The sequence below is a fragment of the Amphibalanus amphitrite genome, unplaced genomic scaffold (assembly GCF_019059575.1).
Source record: "Amphibalanus amphitrite isolate SeventyFive unplaced genomic scaffold, NRLGWU_Aamphi_draft 000035F_arrow, whole genome shotgun sequence".
NCBI lineage: Eukaryota > Metazoa > Arthropoda > Thecostraca > Balanomorpha > Balanidae > Amphibalanus > Amphibalanus amphitrite.
Window position 1 is genome coordinate 123389 of NW_024881531.1, and position 19342 is coordinate 142730.

Consider the following 19342-nt stretch of genomic DNA (forward strand, 5'->3'; position numbering starts at 1 on the left):
GACCTCACCTCCGGGCTCCGTCCGTTCTGCTTCAGATGCTCAACTGCTGTATCCAGAAACGTGCTCAGGGGATGAAAAGCTCCCAGGACGCCTTGGATAGCGGAGAGGCCAAAGGTAATTCGAGGCCATCGCTGGAATCGCGCTCTTTTATTTGAATTTTGTATGTTCCGTCAAATTTTCATAGTAAATGTCATTGCCGTAAGTAGAAAAGCAAAAAGTTATAAGAAAAGACGAATTATTATAAACTAACCAATGGATGATGCAAATTTTGCTTTGAATGTGCATTTAGCGGGACATGTTTCGGGGTAATATTCCGTGTCCGTTTCCGTGCCGATTGGTTGATAGTTTCTGACCTCGTCAGCGGAGGATGAGACTGAGGACGACGACGAGTTTTTCGACGCTCCCGACGAGGGTCCGTCGGAGGAGGCGGACTGTGCGCGGCAGCAGCGGCTGCCCTGGAACCAGCCCGAGGGGCGTCTGAAGCCGTGCGGCTCCCTGCGGCTGCTGGAGACGGGGGAGCGGCTCTACATCCCCGTCAATCAGGTGGGGAGTGCCTCCGCGGCGGGTGAGGTGTTTAGTGTGCGACTGTGACGTTGTGCGACGTTGTATGATGCGTTGCGTTGCTCGTATGTACCAAAATTGTATGTATCTCATCTCAGTCTCTGTGACACTTTCTACCCTTTGCATGCCACTGTCGCTATTTGAGACTGTCTGACGCTGTGTGCCGGCTGTATCGTATTGGTGCGGAGACGAGTTTTGCACGATTGAACGCAGTGTTCCAGGCCTGACCCTCCATACAACCGCCCTCTCGCCCTCCCGGCCAGGACGTGGCGCCGATGACCGAGGACCGGCTCCAGGAGCAGTCGGAGGTTCTCGTCAGCCTGGGTACAGACTCGGAGGGATGTCAGCTGCGGGCGCGTATGATGGCCGCGTCACTCACATCCGACATGGAGGCGTTCAAGGTGCGGCGCTTAACGGGGAGCGGGAACATTAACTGACCGATTCAGCCTTCAGGATGGTAGGGCTATTGAAAGAATATGCAGAATGGAGAAGTTTTAGCGTAATTGGTCATGTTGATTGTTTGCGGCTTTAATATCGATTATTTTGGTATAGTTATATTTTCTGGTGGTCTGATACAGGCTGTTAATTTCTTTTTCTGCACAGAGCTGTATAGTGTATACTGTAGTACAGACAGACCGTCCCTCTCACTCCCTCCCTCCCTGTCCAGGCCGCCAACCCGGGCAGCACGCTGGGCGACTTTGTGCGCTGGTACTCGCCCCGTGACTGGATCCAGGAGGAGTCAGATGACTCCGGTAAATCGGGTAAGACTGGATCCAGGAAGAGTCAGATGACTCCGGTAAATCGGGTAAGAGCCGCCCCGCACTGCCACCCACCGTCGGTACCCTCACTAGCCAAACTGGCGGGCAGGTCCCAGGGGCCACGAGGGATCGCGTAAGCACTTCCTGAAGAAAGAATGTGTTTCGGTATGTGGCACCCGCGGCATCTCACCCTCGGTGCTAAATACGGCTAAGATGTTTACGGCTCCGAGTCCACAAGGTGAGCGATACATTAGAAGGTCGGCATTTAAATCAGGCACACAAACACACTCATACGTCCATAAACATCTCAGCTGGTACAACCACGGGCAAGGAGCCGCCCCGCACAATATGTATAGCATAAGTGGACTTATGATAGCATTGCTTGTTTTATCCATTGCATTCAGTTTGGCTACGCTGTTTTCCTGCCGTATCAGGTTTGATATGCTTTTTGCTAGTTCTGCATCGGTCCGCGAGGAGCGCTCATGTGCGCTAGCTCGCTGTCTGATAGTTCCCTCGCCGTCCGCCAGGGGCGCTGAGTGCGCGGATGCAGATCGCCGACAACCTGTGGCTGGAGGCGTGGTCCGGCTCCAAGCCGGTCCCGGCGCGCCGCCAGCGACGTCTGTTCGACGAGACTCGCGAGGCGGAGCGGCTGTTCCACCAGCTGGCGACGCTGCGGCCGGCGCAGCTCGTCCAGATGGTGAGCGGCTTTACAGCAGGCCGTGTTCACAGCTATTTTTGCGTTACCTTAGAAAACGTGTTTGTCTCGGCTGCTGATTATCAGGATGCCTTAATTTAACGCCTACTTCTGTCAAATACAGCACAGCGCACTAAGTCTTAGGTCTAATTACTGTTATGAGCGGTATGGTTCGCGACGTTGCAGCTGTCGCCGATGATCTACCACGCTGCCATCTATCGACTGGTGGAGGAACTAGAGCCTGTCGATCTCCCCGCCATTGGACAGCAGCTGGAAGAGGCCGTGCGCCGCCTCCACTCTGCAGCCAAGGCCGACTGGGACGACAAAGCCTACGATGTGAGCCACGGTTTTGATCCAGGCTAGATTTTGTACTAAAGTTAGTTATTTAGTTATTTATTACCTGCTTCCAATTCACCACTCACAATTATGGTGATCACTAGGCTTTGCTGGCACATTATTCACTATGGATATGATATTATATATAGCCACATTGCAGGGCTCAGTCGGTCTCGGCCCCGTGTTTAACTCAACCACGCGAGCGCAGGGGTACTCATCTCACTCTCTTAGCTACCGCTATTCCCCATCCCCTCTCACATCTGCCCTCCGTGCCCTCGGCAGGGGGTCGGTCAGCTGATCGCCACATGTGAACACTACGTGCTCCGACGGCGCTCCCTGGCGCTGAAACTGGACGGCGTCCCAGAGAAAGACAAGTTCGTGCAGCTGCTGATAGGTGGCGTTGAGGTGCCGGTGCCTGGAGGCCCTAATGGCGACGCGGCGAGGCGACTGGAAAGGCTGTTGACTGGAGACCAGGTGAGAGTTTAGTCTCCAACTTAAATATGCATCGGGTGCTAGATATGATAGAAAATACCTTTGCTTGCGTACAGTTATGGCGGACGCAGTATGGGCTCGTATTTTTGTCGGGCAGTGCTGGGCATCGCCGGACCGCAGGTTGTGTGAAAAAAACGCCATAAACAAATCAGCCAACACCACACACACACAAAATAATACAATGGTTAACGGTCGTCGATAGTTTTACCCTACAAATCAGCGCGATTGATTTGCCCCGAGTAACAATTTTGACATTTTGATGCTACGTCGCGCCCTTCGTTATGCTGCGGCGTGGCTGTCTTCGGAGTATACTCGCTCTGTAGTCAGTGCGCCCCAAGGCACAGTTCGTCTGGAGACACTATATCCGTACTGTTTGTTCCGCTGGTGATGTGTGCGTGTCGCGCCGCGTCGGTGGCCGTACACGGCGGTCGGCCGGAGGTCGGTTGTTGTTTGTGGTCCGGAACCGGTGAGTGTGCGTGAAAGGGGTTTAAAAAAAAGAGGTTTAAGGTAAAAGAAAAGGTAAAAGAAAAGGTTTAACGGGCTTCCAGGCCAGGAGATCAGCGGTGCTCACCGCTCGCTCGTACAAATAGCAAGTACGAATTACGAATGTCCATACTCTAACTATAACGATCTCCATGTGATCTCCCGTTTCCCCTTCACAGGCTGACCAGCGACTGCCTCCGCCGGCCTCTAAGGAGTACATTCTGCGCGTGCCGTGCCGGCGGCCGGGCGCGGCGTCGCGGCCGCTGCCGCAGCGCCTGCACTGCCGGGTCTCGGAGGACACGTTCCGTCTGTCGGCCTCTCTCAGTCAGGACAGTGTGTTCAGCTGAGCGGCCCGGTCCGGTGGGTGCCACGCAGAGCGCCAGACGACCTTGCCTTGGGTAGCTAGTGCTGTGCGGTGGGCGAAATGAATTATATATTGGTCTGGTATATCAGGGACGGGGACGGAGCGGGTCGCGCGGGCCCACCGTTGTTCTGGGGAACAGGGATAGGAGCTGTGGGGATGCGAGAAATACGACCTGTTCCCAGCGGATCAGTCCCGTGGTTGTGCCCCGCGACGCGACGCCCGTGTTGGGTGAACCTCGGACTGAAAAAGACCAGTCATAGACCACATTTAATAGATAGGCATAGCGGTACGCAGAGGTCTACGGACGAGCTGATACTGGGGCTGAAATGTCTTCCGGTAGTGATATCCAATAGCTTCGGGAGAAAGCATGTCTTTCTTCCTGTGCGTCAGCTTTCTTTGCTTTGGTGCTGCTTTTGCGATGCTAGCATCGTGCTTTGGCCTTGTGCGTAGTGCGTAGTGCTCACTAGGCTAGCGAAACCCCTTATGCTATCATACACCGGTGATACTAGCGTAGCTCTGGTGCTAGCGGCTCGGTCCGTCCGTCCCCTGCGGTGTAGGGCGGGCTGAGCGAGGGCGGCACGGCCCGTCCTTAGCCGACACCGGCAGCTGCGGCGCCGGACAGGCCGGCTCGAGCGGCCGCCGCCGCATCTACTGACGGTACGCTGACGGTAACTACCAGCGTTTGGGGTGAAGGCTGGGTGTCATCTGGTGACTGATTGTTCGTGTTATTTCAGTGATGCCGTCATGTGCGACTTTGGAAGCTGTGTTTCGTAGTGAGAACTGTGTCTTGTGGATAGTTGTTTCTGGTTAATTTGTGCGCTGTCATGGTGGTTTGTGTGGCTATGGATGCAACTTAAAATCAGGTTAATCGTACTTCAATTGTTTTATTTTCGTAGGTAAGGTGAGATTAAAAATTATCGAAAAATTGATAAAGTGTAGGGGCAGCTGTATTTCGTCCTTGGTCTTTTAAGCCATGCTAAACACTAGCAGGTAAAATAAAATATGGGCATGAAAAGTTTTCATGCCTTTTTTTTTCATTGAAAACTCACCCTAGGTAAAGTTTGTGTTAGTTATTACAATACGCAGATAAAGATGTTTGAAATGACTGACGACTTAAATGTGAAAAGAAGTTTTAAAAGGGAATTATAAATGAAATGGAAGTTATGGAAAAAGGGTACGATCAGGAATTGGAAAGCCTTGCGGTTAACGCAGACCTAGCCAGGCTTTTGACGTCGCATAAAGTTTTTTTCAGAAGCTATAATTTTTCTCGCCTCTAGGAATGCTTGGATGATTATTTTGAACGCTATTGTAGTGAATGCCGACTGTTAGCGTAATTGTAAATCGCCGAATATGAATCATCTACCTATTTTGATAGTACGTGCCTACTTGTTTCTGTAAACTTTATTGAATCCGCCGCTTAAAACTTAAGAGTACCTACAGATGATTCTGAAATGCATATGCACAGCCAACATCACCTCACTAAATACACACATACAGGGTGACACAAAAAAACGGTCATCACCAAATTTCGAATAACTTCGGAAGTTTTATTCAGATCATCACCAAACTTCGGCCACTTAAGGTCACACCTATGTAGCATACATCCACCAAGTTTCAAGTCTTCACTACGAATACTTTTAGTACAGTGTGTGTTTTACTGACGCTCCACAATGTGCTCCAGGTGAGCGCCACGGCGCTGCAAGGCGTAGGCACACTTGCATCCGGCGGGCAAAGTTGTCGATAACCCGATGGCTGTGCACTTTACAGAGTGCAATGGCCTCTGGAGACAGTGCTCAGGGGGTGTGCTACCCCTGAAACGTTATTCTTATCGGGTTATCGGCAACTTTGCCCGCTGGATGCAGGTGTGCCTACGCCCTGCAGCGCCGGGGCGCTCACCTGGAGCACATTGTGGAGCGTCCGTAAAACACACACTGTACTAAAAGCATTCGTAGTAAAGACTTGAAACTTGGTGGATGTCTGCTACATAGGTGTGACCTAAAGTGGCCGAAGTTTGGTGATGATCTGAATAAAACTTACGAAGTTATTTGAATTTTGGTGATGACCGCTTTTTTGTGTCACCCTGTATGAACAATCTATACCAGTATAGCGCCTTTTGGGGCGACTAACGGAGCGAGCGAGAGGGTGAGCCTTGCACGTGCGAAATTTCGAGGGGGTACCTCCAACTGACTTGTGCACGGCACCCTACTGACCGGTTTCTAGCGATGTGCCAAATTTGAGCACAATCGGCCCAGCCGTTCTCGAGATCTGGGAGCGGCACCCTGCACGTGCGCACGTGCAAAATGGGTCCCGACTGGCTTTTGCACGGCACCCTACTAACCGGTCCCTAACTGTGTACCAAATTTGAGCGCAATCGGTCCAGCCGTTCTCGAGATCTGGAAACGACCCCTGCACGTGCGCACGTGCAGCAGCACCCCAACTCTGGCACATGGATATGCAGTGCCTAGTGGGTGCCTACCTACATGCCAACTTTCAGCGCAATCGGCCAAGTAGTTACCGAAATATTGCAACAATTGCAAAACTGACACCTCTTCGTTTTGCACGTGGCACGTGCATAAGGGGTCACCCACATGCATCGGGAATAGTCCAATACTTGGTAGAAGGAATGAAGCTACCCTATAAAAATTACCGCGTGTAAATCGGTCAAGTGGTTGCTGAGATATAAGCCTCGCAAAAGCGTCCGCACGGCCGGCCGGCCGGTCATACTCAGAAATTTCCGTTATTCTACGTAAGACTCCGCTCGCTTCGCTCGCTCCGTAATTACCAGTATAGCGCCTTTTGGGGCGACTAACGGAGCGAGCGAGGGGGTGAGTCTTGCACGTGCGAAATTTCGAGGGGGTACCTCCAACTGACTTGTGCACGGCACCCTACTGACCGGTTTCTAGCGATGTGCCAAATTTGAGCACAATCGGCCCAGCCGTTCTGGAGATCTGGGAGCGGCACCCTGCACGTGTGCACGTGCAAAATGGGTCCCAACTGACTTGTGCACGGCACCCTACTAACTGTTCCCTAACCGTGTACCAAATTTGAGCGCCATCGGTCCAGCCGTTCTCGAGATCTGGAAACGACCCCTGCACGTGCGCACGTGCAGCAGCACCCCAACTCTGGCACATGGATATGCAGTGCCTAGTGGGTGCCTACCTACATGCCAACTTTCAGCGCAATCGGCCAAGTAGTTACCGAGATATTGCAACAATTACAAAACTGACACCTCTTCGTTTTGCACGTGGCACGTGCATAAGGGGTCACCCGCATGCATCGGGAATAGTCCAATACTTGGTAGAAGGAACGTAATGACATGATGTGGAGATGGAATTAAATTGATGAAATACTAGGACTTACTCCACAAGGAGATCGAATGGGTCGGAGCGCTTTCAATATGTATTATACATATCGTCGTCAGCGAATCAATAACGGGTCGAATCGAGTCGGGTATCGAAGAGGTTCGGGAGCTGCGCGGCAGAGCGATCACATACTATTCGAATTATGCATTAAAGAGAATAAAAAACACGTGAGAACAATCATGATACACTAGCTGCTAAAATGAATTAAAATGGGGTGCTAAAATGCATAAATGGCACGTATAAAAATACAATAAAGGGGGGGGGGGGGGAAACAGGATACCTATGGTGATAAAGACTGAGTAGAAAAGACTATACAAAAATGAGTGCAAAAACTGTAAAAGGACGAGTACAAATATAAATACATACAAAGGCCGAACTAGACGTAAACACTACTGACAAAAACGGCGGATTATCGGCAGCCAGCGGTCATGCAGCAGGGCACCCGAGTTCCTGTTCACGTTTGCGTCATTCGGCGACACCAGGACGGCTTCACGCCGACCAACAGTCCGAATATAGGCCGATTCCAGGAGAAGTCGCATCTGGTGATGACTGGCTCGATTCAAGATCTTGATGGCATCGAAAGCAGGTGAGCAGTCTCTATGGGTACTGAAGGCCGATGTATTGGCTCTCGAGCGGACTGCTCCAGTCCAGCTCTCCCGGTGTTCTCGGAGTCTCGTGCCCAGCTCACGATCTGTCTCGCCGATATAGACCATTGGGTCACCGTCCACTTGGCAGGAGCACTCGATCCGATAGATGACGTTGCTCTGTTGTAGCTTAGGTAGATGGTGCTTAGCCTTGCTGCAGAGCAGCGAGCCGATGGTGACTGAAGGCTTGGAGACGAGCTGGACTGGAGCAGTCCGCTCGAGAGCCAATACATCGGCCTTCAGTACCCATAGAGACTGCTCACCTGCTTTCGATGCCATCAAGATCTTGAATCGAGCCAGTCATCACCAGATGCGACTTCTCCTGGAATCGGCCTATATTCGGACTGTTGGTCGGCGTGAAGCCGTCCTGGTGTCGCCGAATGACGCAAACGTGAACAGGAACTCGGGTGCCCTGCTGCATGACCGCTGGCTGCCGATAATCCGCCGTTTTTGTCAGTAGTGTTTACGTCTAGTTCGGCCTTTGTATGTATTTATATTTGTACTCGTCCTTTTACAGTTTTTGCACTCATTTTTGTATAGTCTTTTCTACTCAGTCTTTATCACCATAGGTATCCTGTTTCCCCCCCCCCCTTTATTGTATTTTTATACGTGCCATTTATGCATTTTAGCACCCCATTTTAATTCATTTTAGCAGCTAGTGTATCATGATTGTTCTCACGTGTTTTTTATTCTCTTTAATGCATAATTCGAATAGTATGTGATCGCTCTGCCGCGCAGCTCCCGAACCTCTTCGATACCCGACTCGATTCGACCCGTTATTGATTCGCTGACGACGATATGTATAATACATATTGAAAGCGCTCCGACCCATTCGATCTCCTTGTGGAGTAAGTCCTAGTATTTCATCAATGGTAGAAGGAATGAAGCTACCCTACAAAAATTGCCGCGTGTAAATCGGTCAAGTGGTTGCTGAGATATAAGCCTCGCAAAAGCGTCCGCACGGCCGGCCGGCCGGCCGCTCATACTCAGAAATTTCCGTTAATCTAAGGAAAGACTCCGCTCGCTTCGCTCGCTCCGTAATCTATATTACTATTTGAACAGGATCCGTCTGTCTGTCTGTCTGTCCGCACTTGGTCTCCCCAATATATTGCAGTTCGCACCGTCTGCAATATATCCAGGGGCATCATCCTGGATGGGTAGTGGGTTCAATTCCACTCGCCTACAGGGCAGACGGTATATCGTAGGGGGTTGAAATTTGCACACCTTCTAGGTGACAGAGCGGGTCAGCGCCTTTTCTAGGTTCCGACTCGCTGGGGTGCACGGTTCGCGCGTGGGGCGCGCTGGAAGAACGCCAATGAAATTTTGATCGGTTCGTAGATCTTCATTGAGAGCCGGGGTCGACAAACTTTGGGGACTAAATGCATGCCGATCGGCGGCGAGTACCTCGCATTGGCGGATGGGCAAGTTTTTAATTTGAATAAATAGTGGCGAGAGATTGTGTAGATTTTCGTTGAATGGCGACAGTTGGCGATACGAGTATACAAATGCACCGCGTTTGCCGCGAGGCGTCACATTGGTCACAAGGCGTCATTTTTGCCGCAAATCGCACAGTTTTGTCAAATATGGTCTGATAAAGGTGCAATTTGGTGTCAAGATGCATGCTCAATCGCCGGTTGAAAATGCGCCGCGTTTGTCGTAGTGCGCCACATATGCCACAAAGCGCCATTTCCGACAAATACGATTGAGCGTAATGGAATTGTACGAACAGGAGGAGGGCTAGAAGCACTTTTAAAGTCTGATTTTTTTTTTAAAATACTTATTGGATCTAAGTATTATGTGACCTCACATGACCCAGTGGTAGGTAATGGTAGTGGTAGGAGGTAGGGGTAGGGGTAGGGGTAGGGGTAGGGGTAAGGATAGGGGTAGGGGTAGTGGTAGGGGTAGGGGTAGTGGCAGGGGTAGTAGTAGGGGTAGCAGTAGGGGTAGGGGTAGTGGTAGGAGTAGTAGTAGGGGTAGTGGTAGGGGTAGGGGTAGTAGTAGGGGTAGTGATAGTGGTAGGGGTAGGGGTAGGAGTAGGGGTAAGGGGTAGTGGTAGGGGTAGTGGTAGGGGTAGTGGTAGGGGTAGTAGTAGGGGTAGGGGTAGTAGTAGGGGTAGTGGTAGGGGTAGTGGTAGGGGTAGTGGTAGGGGTAGTGGTAGGGGTAGTGGTGGAGGCAAAGGTAGAACAGTGGTCCGGGATGATCCCATCAGACGAGAGGTGTCCTATGTGACCTGGCCTGACCCAGAGTAACCAAGGCTGACCCCTATGACCCGTCTTGACCCCGTTTCACCCAACTTTCATCCAACGAATCCCTCAGAGCAGTTTTTTAATTCTCTTCACATTTCCGTCCATATCTATGCTTCTAGACGACACATCGATTTGAAACGAACACCATTCGAAAGCAAATTGGCTGGTGCCGCAATTTTTTCCTACCACGCAGCAAAGCAAGTGGCGCAGCCGCTTGTCTATATTACTATTTGAGGAGGGTGCGTCTGTCCGTTACCGAGGTCCCGACTTGGTCGTGCTTTGCGTGGACTACAGGCCAGACCGTTGCACCTAGCCCGGTGAAATTTGCACAACTTATAGATCAAGGATGCGCGACGTGCCTTTGAGGGGTCTCAGCTCGATCGGATTGATAGGGAGCGCGTGGCGCGTGCTCAAAAAGTGCAAATTCGCGTCATAGACTTTACATGTATAAATCGGCGTGCGAAATCGGGCGAAAACGGCTAATTTTGGCCGACACGGGTCCAGTTCCCGTGCAATATCTTGGTGACCAGGGGTCCGACCGGCACGGGGAAAACAGCATCGTGTACAGAATTTAACGGGCTATTGAATGGTGTGCAATGCAGAGGATAGCACGCGCCACGTGCACCAGAGAGGGCACTTTTATTTGAAAAATTGCGGTTTTTGAGGGATTTTGGAATTAATTTTGTTTTTAGGTGACCGTTAAATGGAGCGAGTTGAATCAACGCCTATTTGCAAGAGAAAGGTACCGCCTCTCATATAAAAATTGTGAAAAGCTGATTGATCCAAATCAAGGTGGTGCAAATCACAGGAGAAAATGGTGTTTGTCAATTTTGTGCCACTTTGTTAATCACACGGGGTTTGCTGCATAACCTGATACCTTTGGCAATTGAATATGGTACCATTGGATAGAGCATTCAATTCTGTCCAATATTCACTCTTCATTTTTGCATGATTAGCAACAGTATCCTTAAAAATGTAAATGTTCCAAACCATTACATTGTCATTTTTAGCGAAATTCATCGATGGCCCTCAAAAGACTTCACGCCAGTTTTCGAATCATTCTAAAGTAGAACGCATGATAATACGACACGGGCACCTCGATGCGATGCATCTTTTTTTGTTTTGGCCATCAAAAAGCATTCGAACGAAATGGATACCAACCAAATCGACACAGACCAACCCAATACCCACGGGTCACAAATAACCCTTCTTCGCGTTGCGGAGCACGCGGGTAACCCTAGTAAATCCTAAAAAGTACCCCGCCGCCCACGCCGTGTGCGACGTAGTCACTTTGTAGCGCTTATTGCGGCGGCGTCTGTTGACCTACGGCCGTGAAATTTTACAGCGATGTGGGCCACCTTTACACGTAGGTCGTATTAAATTTTGGACATGATGCGGCCGGGGGTGCGCCCGCAGCGCGTGCTCGCGTGCCCATAGGGTTAACATTAGAATCGGCAAAAACACGCTATTGCTCGGGAACGGTAAGGGCTACGGGGGTGAAATTTTCACTGCAAGTCGGACGCGTGCACTCATTTGTCGTATTAAATTTTCGAGGGGGTTGGTTCAGCGGTGTGCACGTGGTGGGGCCGCGACCGGCGCCGAGCAGAGGGCACGTGCTTTAGGCTCAGTTGTTCGCTTAAAAAACTGAGTGAGCCGGCAGGTCATTGACCTTTCAGAACGAAGGCCGACACAAGGCACCGCTGGCCAAGGGGATTCACCAGAAAATACAATTAATTTATTTTTGCAACATCTCAGCCGTTTCTGGGCCGATTTAGCTGAAACTTGGACTGTCGCTGGTAGGGTAGGGTAGGGTAGGGTAGGGTAGGGTAGGGTAGGGTAGGGTAGGGTAGGGTAGGGTAGGGTAGGGTAGGGTAGGGTAGGGTAGGGTAGTGTAGTGTAGTGTAGTGTAGTGTAGTGTAGTGTAGTGTAGTGTAGTGTAGTGTAGGAGTAGGGTAGGGGACAGGGGTAGGGGTAGGGGTAGGGTAGGGTAGGGTAGGGTAGGGGTAGGGTCGAGTTAAAATAGGGCCTAGGGTAGGGTAGGGTAGGGTAGGGTAGGGTAGGGTAGGGTAGGGTAGGGTAGGGTAGGGTAGGGTAGTGTAGTGTAGTGTAGTGTAGTGTAGTGTAGTGTAGTGTAGTGTAGGAGTAGGGTAGGGGTAGGGGTAGGGTAGGGTAGGGTAGGGTAGGGTAGGGGTAGGGTTGAGTTAAAAAAGGGCCTAACATACAAAAGACTTGGACACTCCGCAACTATCGCTATTATATTAAAAATAGCTACCCAAATCTACCCAAATAATACAGCTAAAATACAAGCTACTCAACCAAACTAATGCATCCGTCACATATAATTAATCAAAACATACAGTTATCGCACAAACCTGTACCTCTAGTAAGCATAAAATCACCCAGTGACAGATATTCCATTCTTATGTCTACCCATCAGTATCCATGGTAAACGTCTCCCATCTACAGGGTGTCTCAAAAGTTCGTTCACACATTTCCCATGCCAATAAAGCATATAAGAACCGGCCAAAAGTATAAGGTTTTGGTGTCTGTGTGTACACTAGACAAATATGCATGCTTTGACAACTGATTAAGAAGGTTGGAAACCAACCCCTTTGCTGTATCTCCAAAAATATTTTCCCATACCGATTTTTGTTGCTCCGTCAGCTGCCGGAGGCTGATAAAAGGTTACCAGCTTTCAAGCTCTTGCAGGGGAATCCCCTGCAGTTTCTGCGTCGGATTTAGTTTTGACTAGCTCCCCAGCAACATCTGATTTTCCCTGAAAGCCGACAGCTTGCATCGACACCATTCTTGAGTATTTTGTAGGCATTCTCTGGCGCTAACTCCTTCATGAATGACTGGCGCCGACATCCCAAGCGCCATTTTCCTTTTCAAAACGACCCCAGTCCTGAACAAACGGAAAGTACCAGGAGTAAATTTTTCGCATCATATGGTAGCAGAATGTGTCGGACGTCTGTTTCTCAGACACATTGTGCAAATTTTGCAAATTCCAAGCGCTCGTCATTCCCCATGCCAAGACCTTCGCTCGGTTGCGGAGTGTTTTCCTCGGGAGATGTTCTGCTTTGTAAACGGCCCAAACCTGTCCATCGTGTGGTTTTATCGGGATTTTGTGTTTAAAAGAAAATTATTCGCTGCAGATCTGCCTCTTGAAACTTCGCTAGATAAAATTTTACAATAACTGATACTTTTGGAGGGTCAGGTGTCCTTGGCATTGACGATTTTTGTGTTAGGTATTGTCCCCAAAAATTAGCGTTATAGATATTATAAACAATTTTAAATTATAATTTGTCTTTATTTTACGATGACCTGCACTTTTTGAAAATGGGTAACCTCTTTCTGTGACCTTCTTGCCAGTTTTCAATAGTTATGACCGCATTTTCAGCTGCTTTCCGGAACACGAGTCTGCTGTTGTGCGAGGGTCGTTCAAGAGTAAATTTTTCGCATCATATGGTAGCAGAATGTGTCGGACGTCTGTTTCTCAGACACATTGTGCAAATTTTGCAAATTCCAAGCGCTCGTCATTCCCCATGCCAAGACCTTCGCTCGGTTGCGGAGTGTTTTCCTCGGGAGATGTTCTGCTTTGTAAACGGCCCAAACCTGTCCATCGTGTGGTTTTATCGGGATTTTGTGTTTAAAAGAAAATTATTCGCTGCAGATCTGCCTCTTGAAACTTCGCTAGATAAAATTTTACAATAACTGATACTTTTGGAGGGTCAGGTGTCCTTGGCATTGACGATTTTTGTGTTAGGTATTGTCCCCAAAAATTAGCGTTATAGATATTATAAACAATTTTAAATTATAATTTGTCTTTATTTTACGATGACCTGCACTTTTTGAAAATGGGTAACCTCTTTCTGTGACCTTCTTGCCAGTTTTCAATAGTTATGACCGCATTTTCAGCTGCTTTCCGGAACACGAGTCTGCTGTTGTGCGAGGGTCGTTCAAAACGCCGTTAGTCTCGCATGGTTTCGTCCTTCAAAAATTTTAGCCACCGCTTTTATGAGATGATCATCATGTTGCACTCATCCTCGCCGACACTTAGCCATGTGTCATTTCCGACTTAACCATTCCCATTACTCCTGAAACAGAGAGTTTCACAACATACCCGACTTTGCAACCTACATTTTCGTGCCTGACCCATGGTCAGAGGTGAACCCTTTTTGTGAGCTCATGAAGGGTCGAATGCACTTGAAAACAATGAGGCTGCTTGAGGAAGGTTGTCACCAATGCCCATGCAAAATTTCGACTGTTAATTTCTTGTTGATTCAGAATTATTGACAAAAAAGCATGGCTGGTACCTGTGAACGAACTTTTGAGACACCCTGTAGGGTCGTAACGCCCTCTATCAAACCCTGCCTCAGGGCTGTTAAAGTGTTATGTCCTATTGACGTCGTCGGGGACACAGTACCAGTAAAAGTTCAAGTACCCGGGGTCAAAATTACCACATTTAGTAAACTTTTACAGTAATAAATAACTTTCAAATAAAGCAGAAACTAAACGCAAGTAAAAGATATCATTGAATCCACAACGTATATCCCCTTTAACAAGGACATAAAAAGCCCCTATACCTAATACATACCTACAACATGGTTATGAACAATTAGTAGCCACAACTCACTTCCGTTAACAGCAAAACTACCGTCGACAGTTGCTAACGAAAACTAGATCAAACTAGATGATCAAACACATACTAACAGACGCTTAGACACCGACCCCGCTGTCGGCTGTGCTATTTCAAGTGGGGTTGATTGACGACCAGTTGTAGCCAGCTATACGACTAGACAAACGACTAGATTCGGAACCGGGGTCGGACCGGTTGGACATGGTAAATTCATGCGGGGTCGATAGTTTCTAGCCGTCGTCGTTGTGAGCTACCGATACAATAGCGACACCTATTGCATCTGTTCGACGATCGTAGCGCCCCCTACCCTTCCCGGGTTCTTCGTCTGTTACGCTACCCGCTGACCGAGTGATGCCGTGACATTTAATTAACAAACTGGAAATTTCGAAGCGCGAGTCTGATAAGCAATTTAGTACATATGACTGCTCGTAAAAAATAATATAGAAATGAAACCTAAGGAAACGCGCATCGTAGTTGCATGCAGCCTGCATACATGAATCGTAAAAAGGTCGGGGTCATTTTTCGCTCTCATTTTTTTGGTCGGGGACGCAATTTGCTTTTTTACCAGCCCTGCGGCCTGCCTCTCCCCGGGTAAACACTAGACCATCCGCCTCGATGATACTGTCCAAGTCCTGATCTCCGTGCCGCTGTTCCAGTGTCGGCGCCGCTGGACCCACTGGCGACCCCTCGCTGCTGATCGCCAGAAAAGGTGCCGGATATGTTTTTGAGAGCCAGATTGGGGACCTGTATGTTTGACACTTGGCGGCAGAGCGGACACTGGCGACAGTGAATTCGATTTAGAGGGTGCGGGTAATCGAAGTGGTACATTCCTCCGGCAGGTCTCGGTGTGTTTTCTATGCAGTTCTTACAGAATGTGTGGGCACACTCCAGAGTCATTGGCTCAACGAAGGTGCCGAGGCAGACGCTGCATTCCACGTACTCTTTCTGCTTTCTAACCAGTTCTCGGAGTTCTGTCAGCTCTTCGATTTTCTTTTTCATGTCCTCCTCTTCCGTTTTTGCTTTGATCTCTCGCCCTTGATCTTTATCCTTCAGCTCTTTTACCAGAGTCTGCATACTGGCGATCTGCCGTTGGTAATCAGCGTTCATTTGCTGAATGGTGGCTATGGTTTTCTCGCTGCTTTCGTGATCGATAATCAGTTTTGCATAGTTTTGCATTAACTCCTTTTTTTGCGATTCTGTTTCTGCCATTGCTCTCAAATGTTCTTCTTTTTCCCGTTCATATCTTCGCGTTTCACGTTCATTTTCTTCTCTTAGTTTATTTTCCGATTCTTTCCGCACTCGTTCCTCTGTCTCGCGTATTTCTTTTTCCCTTTGTTGGGTCTCCCTTTCTCTCTTTCTTTCCTTTTCTTGCCATTCGTTTTCTTTCTGCTGCCATTCTTCCTCCTTGTTCTGCCATTCGATTTCCTTGTTTTTCCATTCTCTTTCCTTCTCCTTCCATTCCGTCTCTTTTCGCTCCCTCAGATGTCTTTCCGCCTCCTTCTGCTGGCTCGAGGCGTTATCTTCTTGTGCTTTCGGGCGAACTCTGGCTGTTTGCTCACACACCTTGTAATGTCTCTTTGGATATTTGCTCGACGAGTCAAGTGAATCGTTCACATGATTTGCGACCTCCTCAGTGCTGTCGACCCTTTTGACGCGGGTCTCGGCACTGTGGCCCCGCTGCGATTCTTCACAGAGGTCGGGGTCATGTCGGTCGGACCTTTCCTCCTCGTCGTCCCGTTCTGTCGGAGTTCGAGCTCTGGCTGGCCGAGAAACTGACCTGCCCACTCCTTCCTTCTTCAGCTCTTTCAGCACTTGCTCTTCTGTCCAGCCAAAGAATGCCAGCACCCGCTGGTTGTGCGGCTCCTTCAGGCTGTGACTCTTGGAGCACCTGTCTCCGAACCTGCAGCGACTGTGGAGGAATGCCTCGCAGTAGTGTAGTCGTAGGCAATGTTTCTGGCAGCCCTGTCGGCCATACACAGCTCTGCAGAGCGCCGGCTGGGGCGGCCGGCGGCGCACCTGTTCCTGCAGTCGCCTGAGGAGCTCTGTCACGGGGGTATCGGTCAGACCCGCACTGGCCAGAAGGTCGGCGTTGTGCCCGCCGTCCAGCAGGTCGTGACTGAGGCCGCAGTCGTCCAGTGGACAGGCATCCACTACACGACGGTAGCAGATGTGAAGCCGTCCACAGTTAGGGACAGAACAGCTGCCCACGTTGTACATGACGCAGACGCTGACCGCCTGACCTCGGGCCCGCCGGCGGAGGATGTCCAGCGCTAGAGCAAGATCGTCCGAACCTCTCCATCCCAGACCCTCTAGCAGCAGGATGTTTCTGGGCGTCTCCAGGGCGTGGGCCTTGTTGCATCGCTCGGCGGTGCATCTGTTTTGAAGGAAGTATGTGCACAAGTGCAGTTCCTGGCAATTGGCGCGGGTACATCCTCCCCTGCGGTTGTAGTCGCTACACATGCGAGGGAGTTGTCTGGGTGTCTGCTGTCCACTTCGCGATCTTTCAGGTGGTGGGAAGTTCATCGTGATGTCTGCAACATACAGGAGCGTGATCGGAAAATGTATTCTTTTTTGTTAGCCGACGCCTACTGACCGGCTGATGCGGTGGCCAGTAGATTGCATTCAGACTATGCTAATGATAAAGTATTGACGAAGGAAAAGAATGCCTGTATACAACACATATATCACAAAACTCTTTCTTTGGGGGGGGGGGACTTTTTGAACTGCGAATTCTTCTGCAAGCGTGGTAGGCAGACCGTTCCTCATCGTTTAAAATCTTATGATCCGGGGCCATCCGTCTGAAAATACCAAATAACGGCATTGGAGGGCAATAGTACCTAAGGCCGATATCCTTTTCACTTACCAGATGGCTTTCCACTTTGCGACATGATATAGTTGAAAAAGAAGATTAGGCTCATGACACGCAAAGTCTTGTTCGATTCGTTGAAGGTGAGCTATGGCTAGTTTGAGCATTATTATGAATATTATGATGTTAGAAAATGACCTTATTATAGGTATGCTCATGATACAATGAAATGATAGTGCAATAGGTTCAATACTTTTTTGACCTATTTCACTATCATTTCATTGTATCATGAGCATAAGGTCATTTTCTAACATCATAATATTCATGACACGCAATTCAAATTGATTTATCGTTCAACGATAGGCTTGTCGCAGCAAAAAAGGGACTCGGGTATCGCTTAGATGTCGCAGTTCCCGAGTAGTGACGATACAGTGGCCTGAAGGCATATGACGATAAGGAAAAATGTGCACTTTGTGCGTAATGTTTTCATAACTTGATTTTATTGGAATGTGTGTTTTAGATTAGATTTAGATTAGCTTTATGAATTCATATTTTATATTTTTGCACTATTTTAGACTGTTGTTGAAAACTGAAGCCATATACGATTTTTTTATGACTTACCTACTTCCGTGACTAGTTCCTAGCAAGTTAGTGGCGTGCCAAATAATTGACACGGTCGAAAAAAAAAACAGTACATATACCAACTCGATATCAAGTCAGTGGATTGGTAAGTTTCAAAAAACTTTCCAGGAACAACAATTTTAGCTCCATCAGACATCAGATATCAGATGATGGCACGTTTGTGACTCTCAATGGATACGTCATAGGTGACTACAAAATAATTTATTGATATTTAAAAAATGTTCAAATATGTATAAAAGCATTTTTAACAAACCGAAATCAGTTATACCTAAAGCAATTACCTATGTTGTGAACCGATTCGTTTACTTGTGCATGCTTCTTCTTAAAATAAATGCAACGAATTTATCCAAACAATAAATAAACTCTCGTATCAAATATCACGGTAAACTTTTACCAAACGTACATTTGTGTTTCGAGATGTGCTCACTCACAGCTAACATTTCATATGACGTATCACGATTTGAGTGAGTCGCTCATTACGTATAAATTTATATCAAACACTGGTGTGTCATCCCGACTTTATGGTATGTAGTTCATAGTATTATAGGGTTCAATGACGATTTACCGGTCCGTTACCTAGGAGCGCTGCGGCCCGAAGGTTGGAACTTTGAATTATTAAAAAAAAAAAAAACGCCCGCCCGCCGCCAAAACACCGCAAACAAATACCGGTCTGTTACATAACGACTTGTGTATTTGGATTTAAAATGTTGTAAAATCCGTTCATTCATTTGAAACATTAAAACCGTGACAAATATACATTGCAAGCTCAACCTTCGACTATTTTCCAATGACATTTCCCTCTCTGATCCCTATCATTTTCTCACCCAATGCCCTCACACAACTATTTTTAGGCCACCACACCACTTCCTGGCCTCTTACACCGACACTATAGCTAGGGAAAACACTGTGCAGCAGCTCAGTTGCGTCTACTCACCGTTTTTACGTTGAGGCCGGCCGGAGTGCCGGGGATCGGTCAGGCCGGGTCACCGGCGCCCCGTCACCTGATGCCACTCCGGAGTGCAGAGATGTCGTCTCGCGCTATCAGGTGACTATCTTTGATGGCTTACAGTGGATGAATCAGAAACCAACGACCCTTCCGTTGTGATTGCACTTGGTCGGTCAGATTGCATATCGCTCTGTAGGAGGTAGACAGTGAGTCCTTTATTTTCTACAGCCTTCTGAAAGATACTACAGCTGGTGTAGATAGTGCTTATATTATCTTGGTAGCCTGAATGCATCATTTGTGCGACTTTAGATGGTTTGTACTAAATTCGTCACGCCACAAAAACAATTGCTTTGGCAAACGATGAGTGTC

General features: G+C 48.6%; 2 protein-coding genes across 2 annotated transcripts in view; one reads left to right on the forward strand and one right to left on the reverse strand.

The window, feature by feature from the left end:
• The window catches only part of LOC122370713 (rab3 GTPase-activating protein catalytic subunit-like), a 52201-nt gene extending 47640 nt beyond the window's left edge, over nt 1-4561 (forward strand). Inside the window, exons 12-19 of the mRNA XM_043346559.1 lie at nt 36-114; nt 362-543; nt 825-962; nt 1229-1322; nt 1847-2016; nt 2200-2349; nt 2632-2823; nt 3504-4561. Coding sequence (XP_043202494.1) covers nt 36-114; nt 362-543; nt 825-962; nt 1229-1322; nt 1847-2016; nt 2200-2349; nt 2632-2823; nt 3504-3671 — 1173 coding nt within the window. The 3' untranslated portion in view covers nt 3672-4561. The remainder of the gene's footprint in view (nt 1-35; nt 115-361; nt 544-824; nt 963-1228; nt 1323-1846; nt 2017-2199; nt 2350-2631; nt 2824-3503) is intronic.
• A 7652-nt stretch (nt 4562-12213) lies between these two features.
• Nucleotides 12214-19033, reverse strand: LOC122370727 (trichohyalin-like). The gene is made up of 2 exons (XM_043346595.1): nt 18962-19033; nt 12214-17110 (listed from the first exon to the last, which is right to left on the reverse strand). The coding sequence occupies exon 2, from the start codon at nt 17100-17102 to the stop codon at nt 15141-15143; it is 1962 nt and encodes a 653-aa protein (XP_043202530.1). The 5' UTR covers nt 17103-17110; nt 18962-19033; the 3' UTR covers nt 12214-15140.
• Between the last annotated feature and the right edge of the window lie 309 nt (nt 19034-19342).

Bases quoted from the DNA above. Each gene is read 5' to 3' on its own strand.
- LOC122370727 (XM_043346595.1), bottom strand. From the start codon at position 17,102: ATGAACTTCCCACCACCTGAAAGATCGCGAAGTGGACAGCAGACACCC.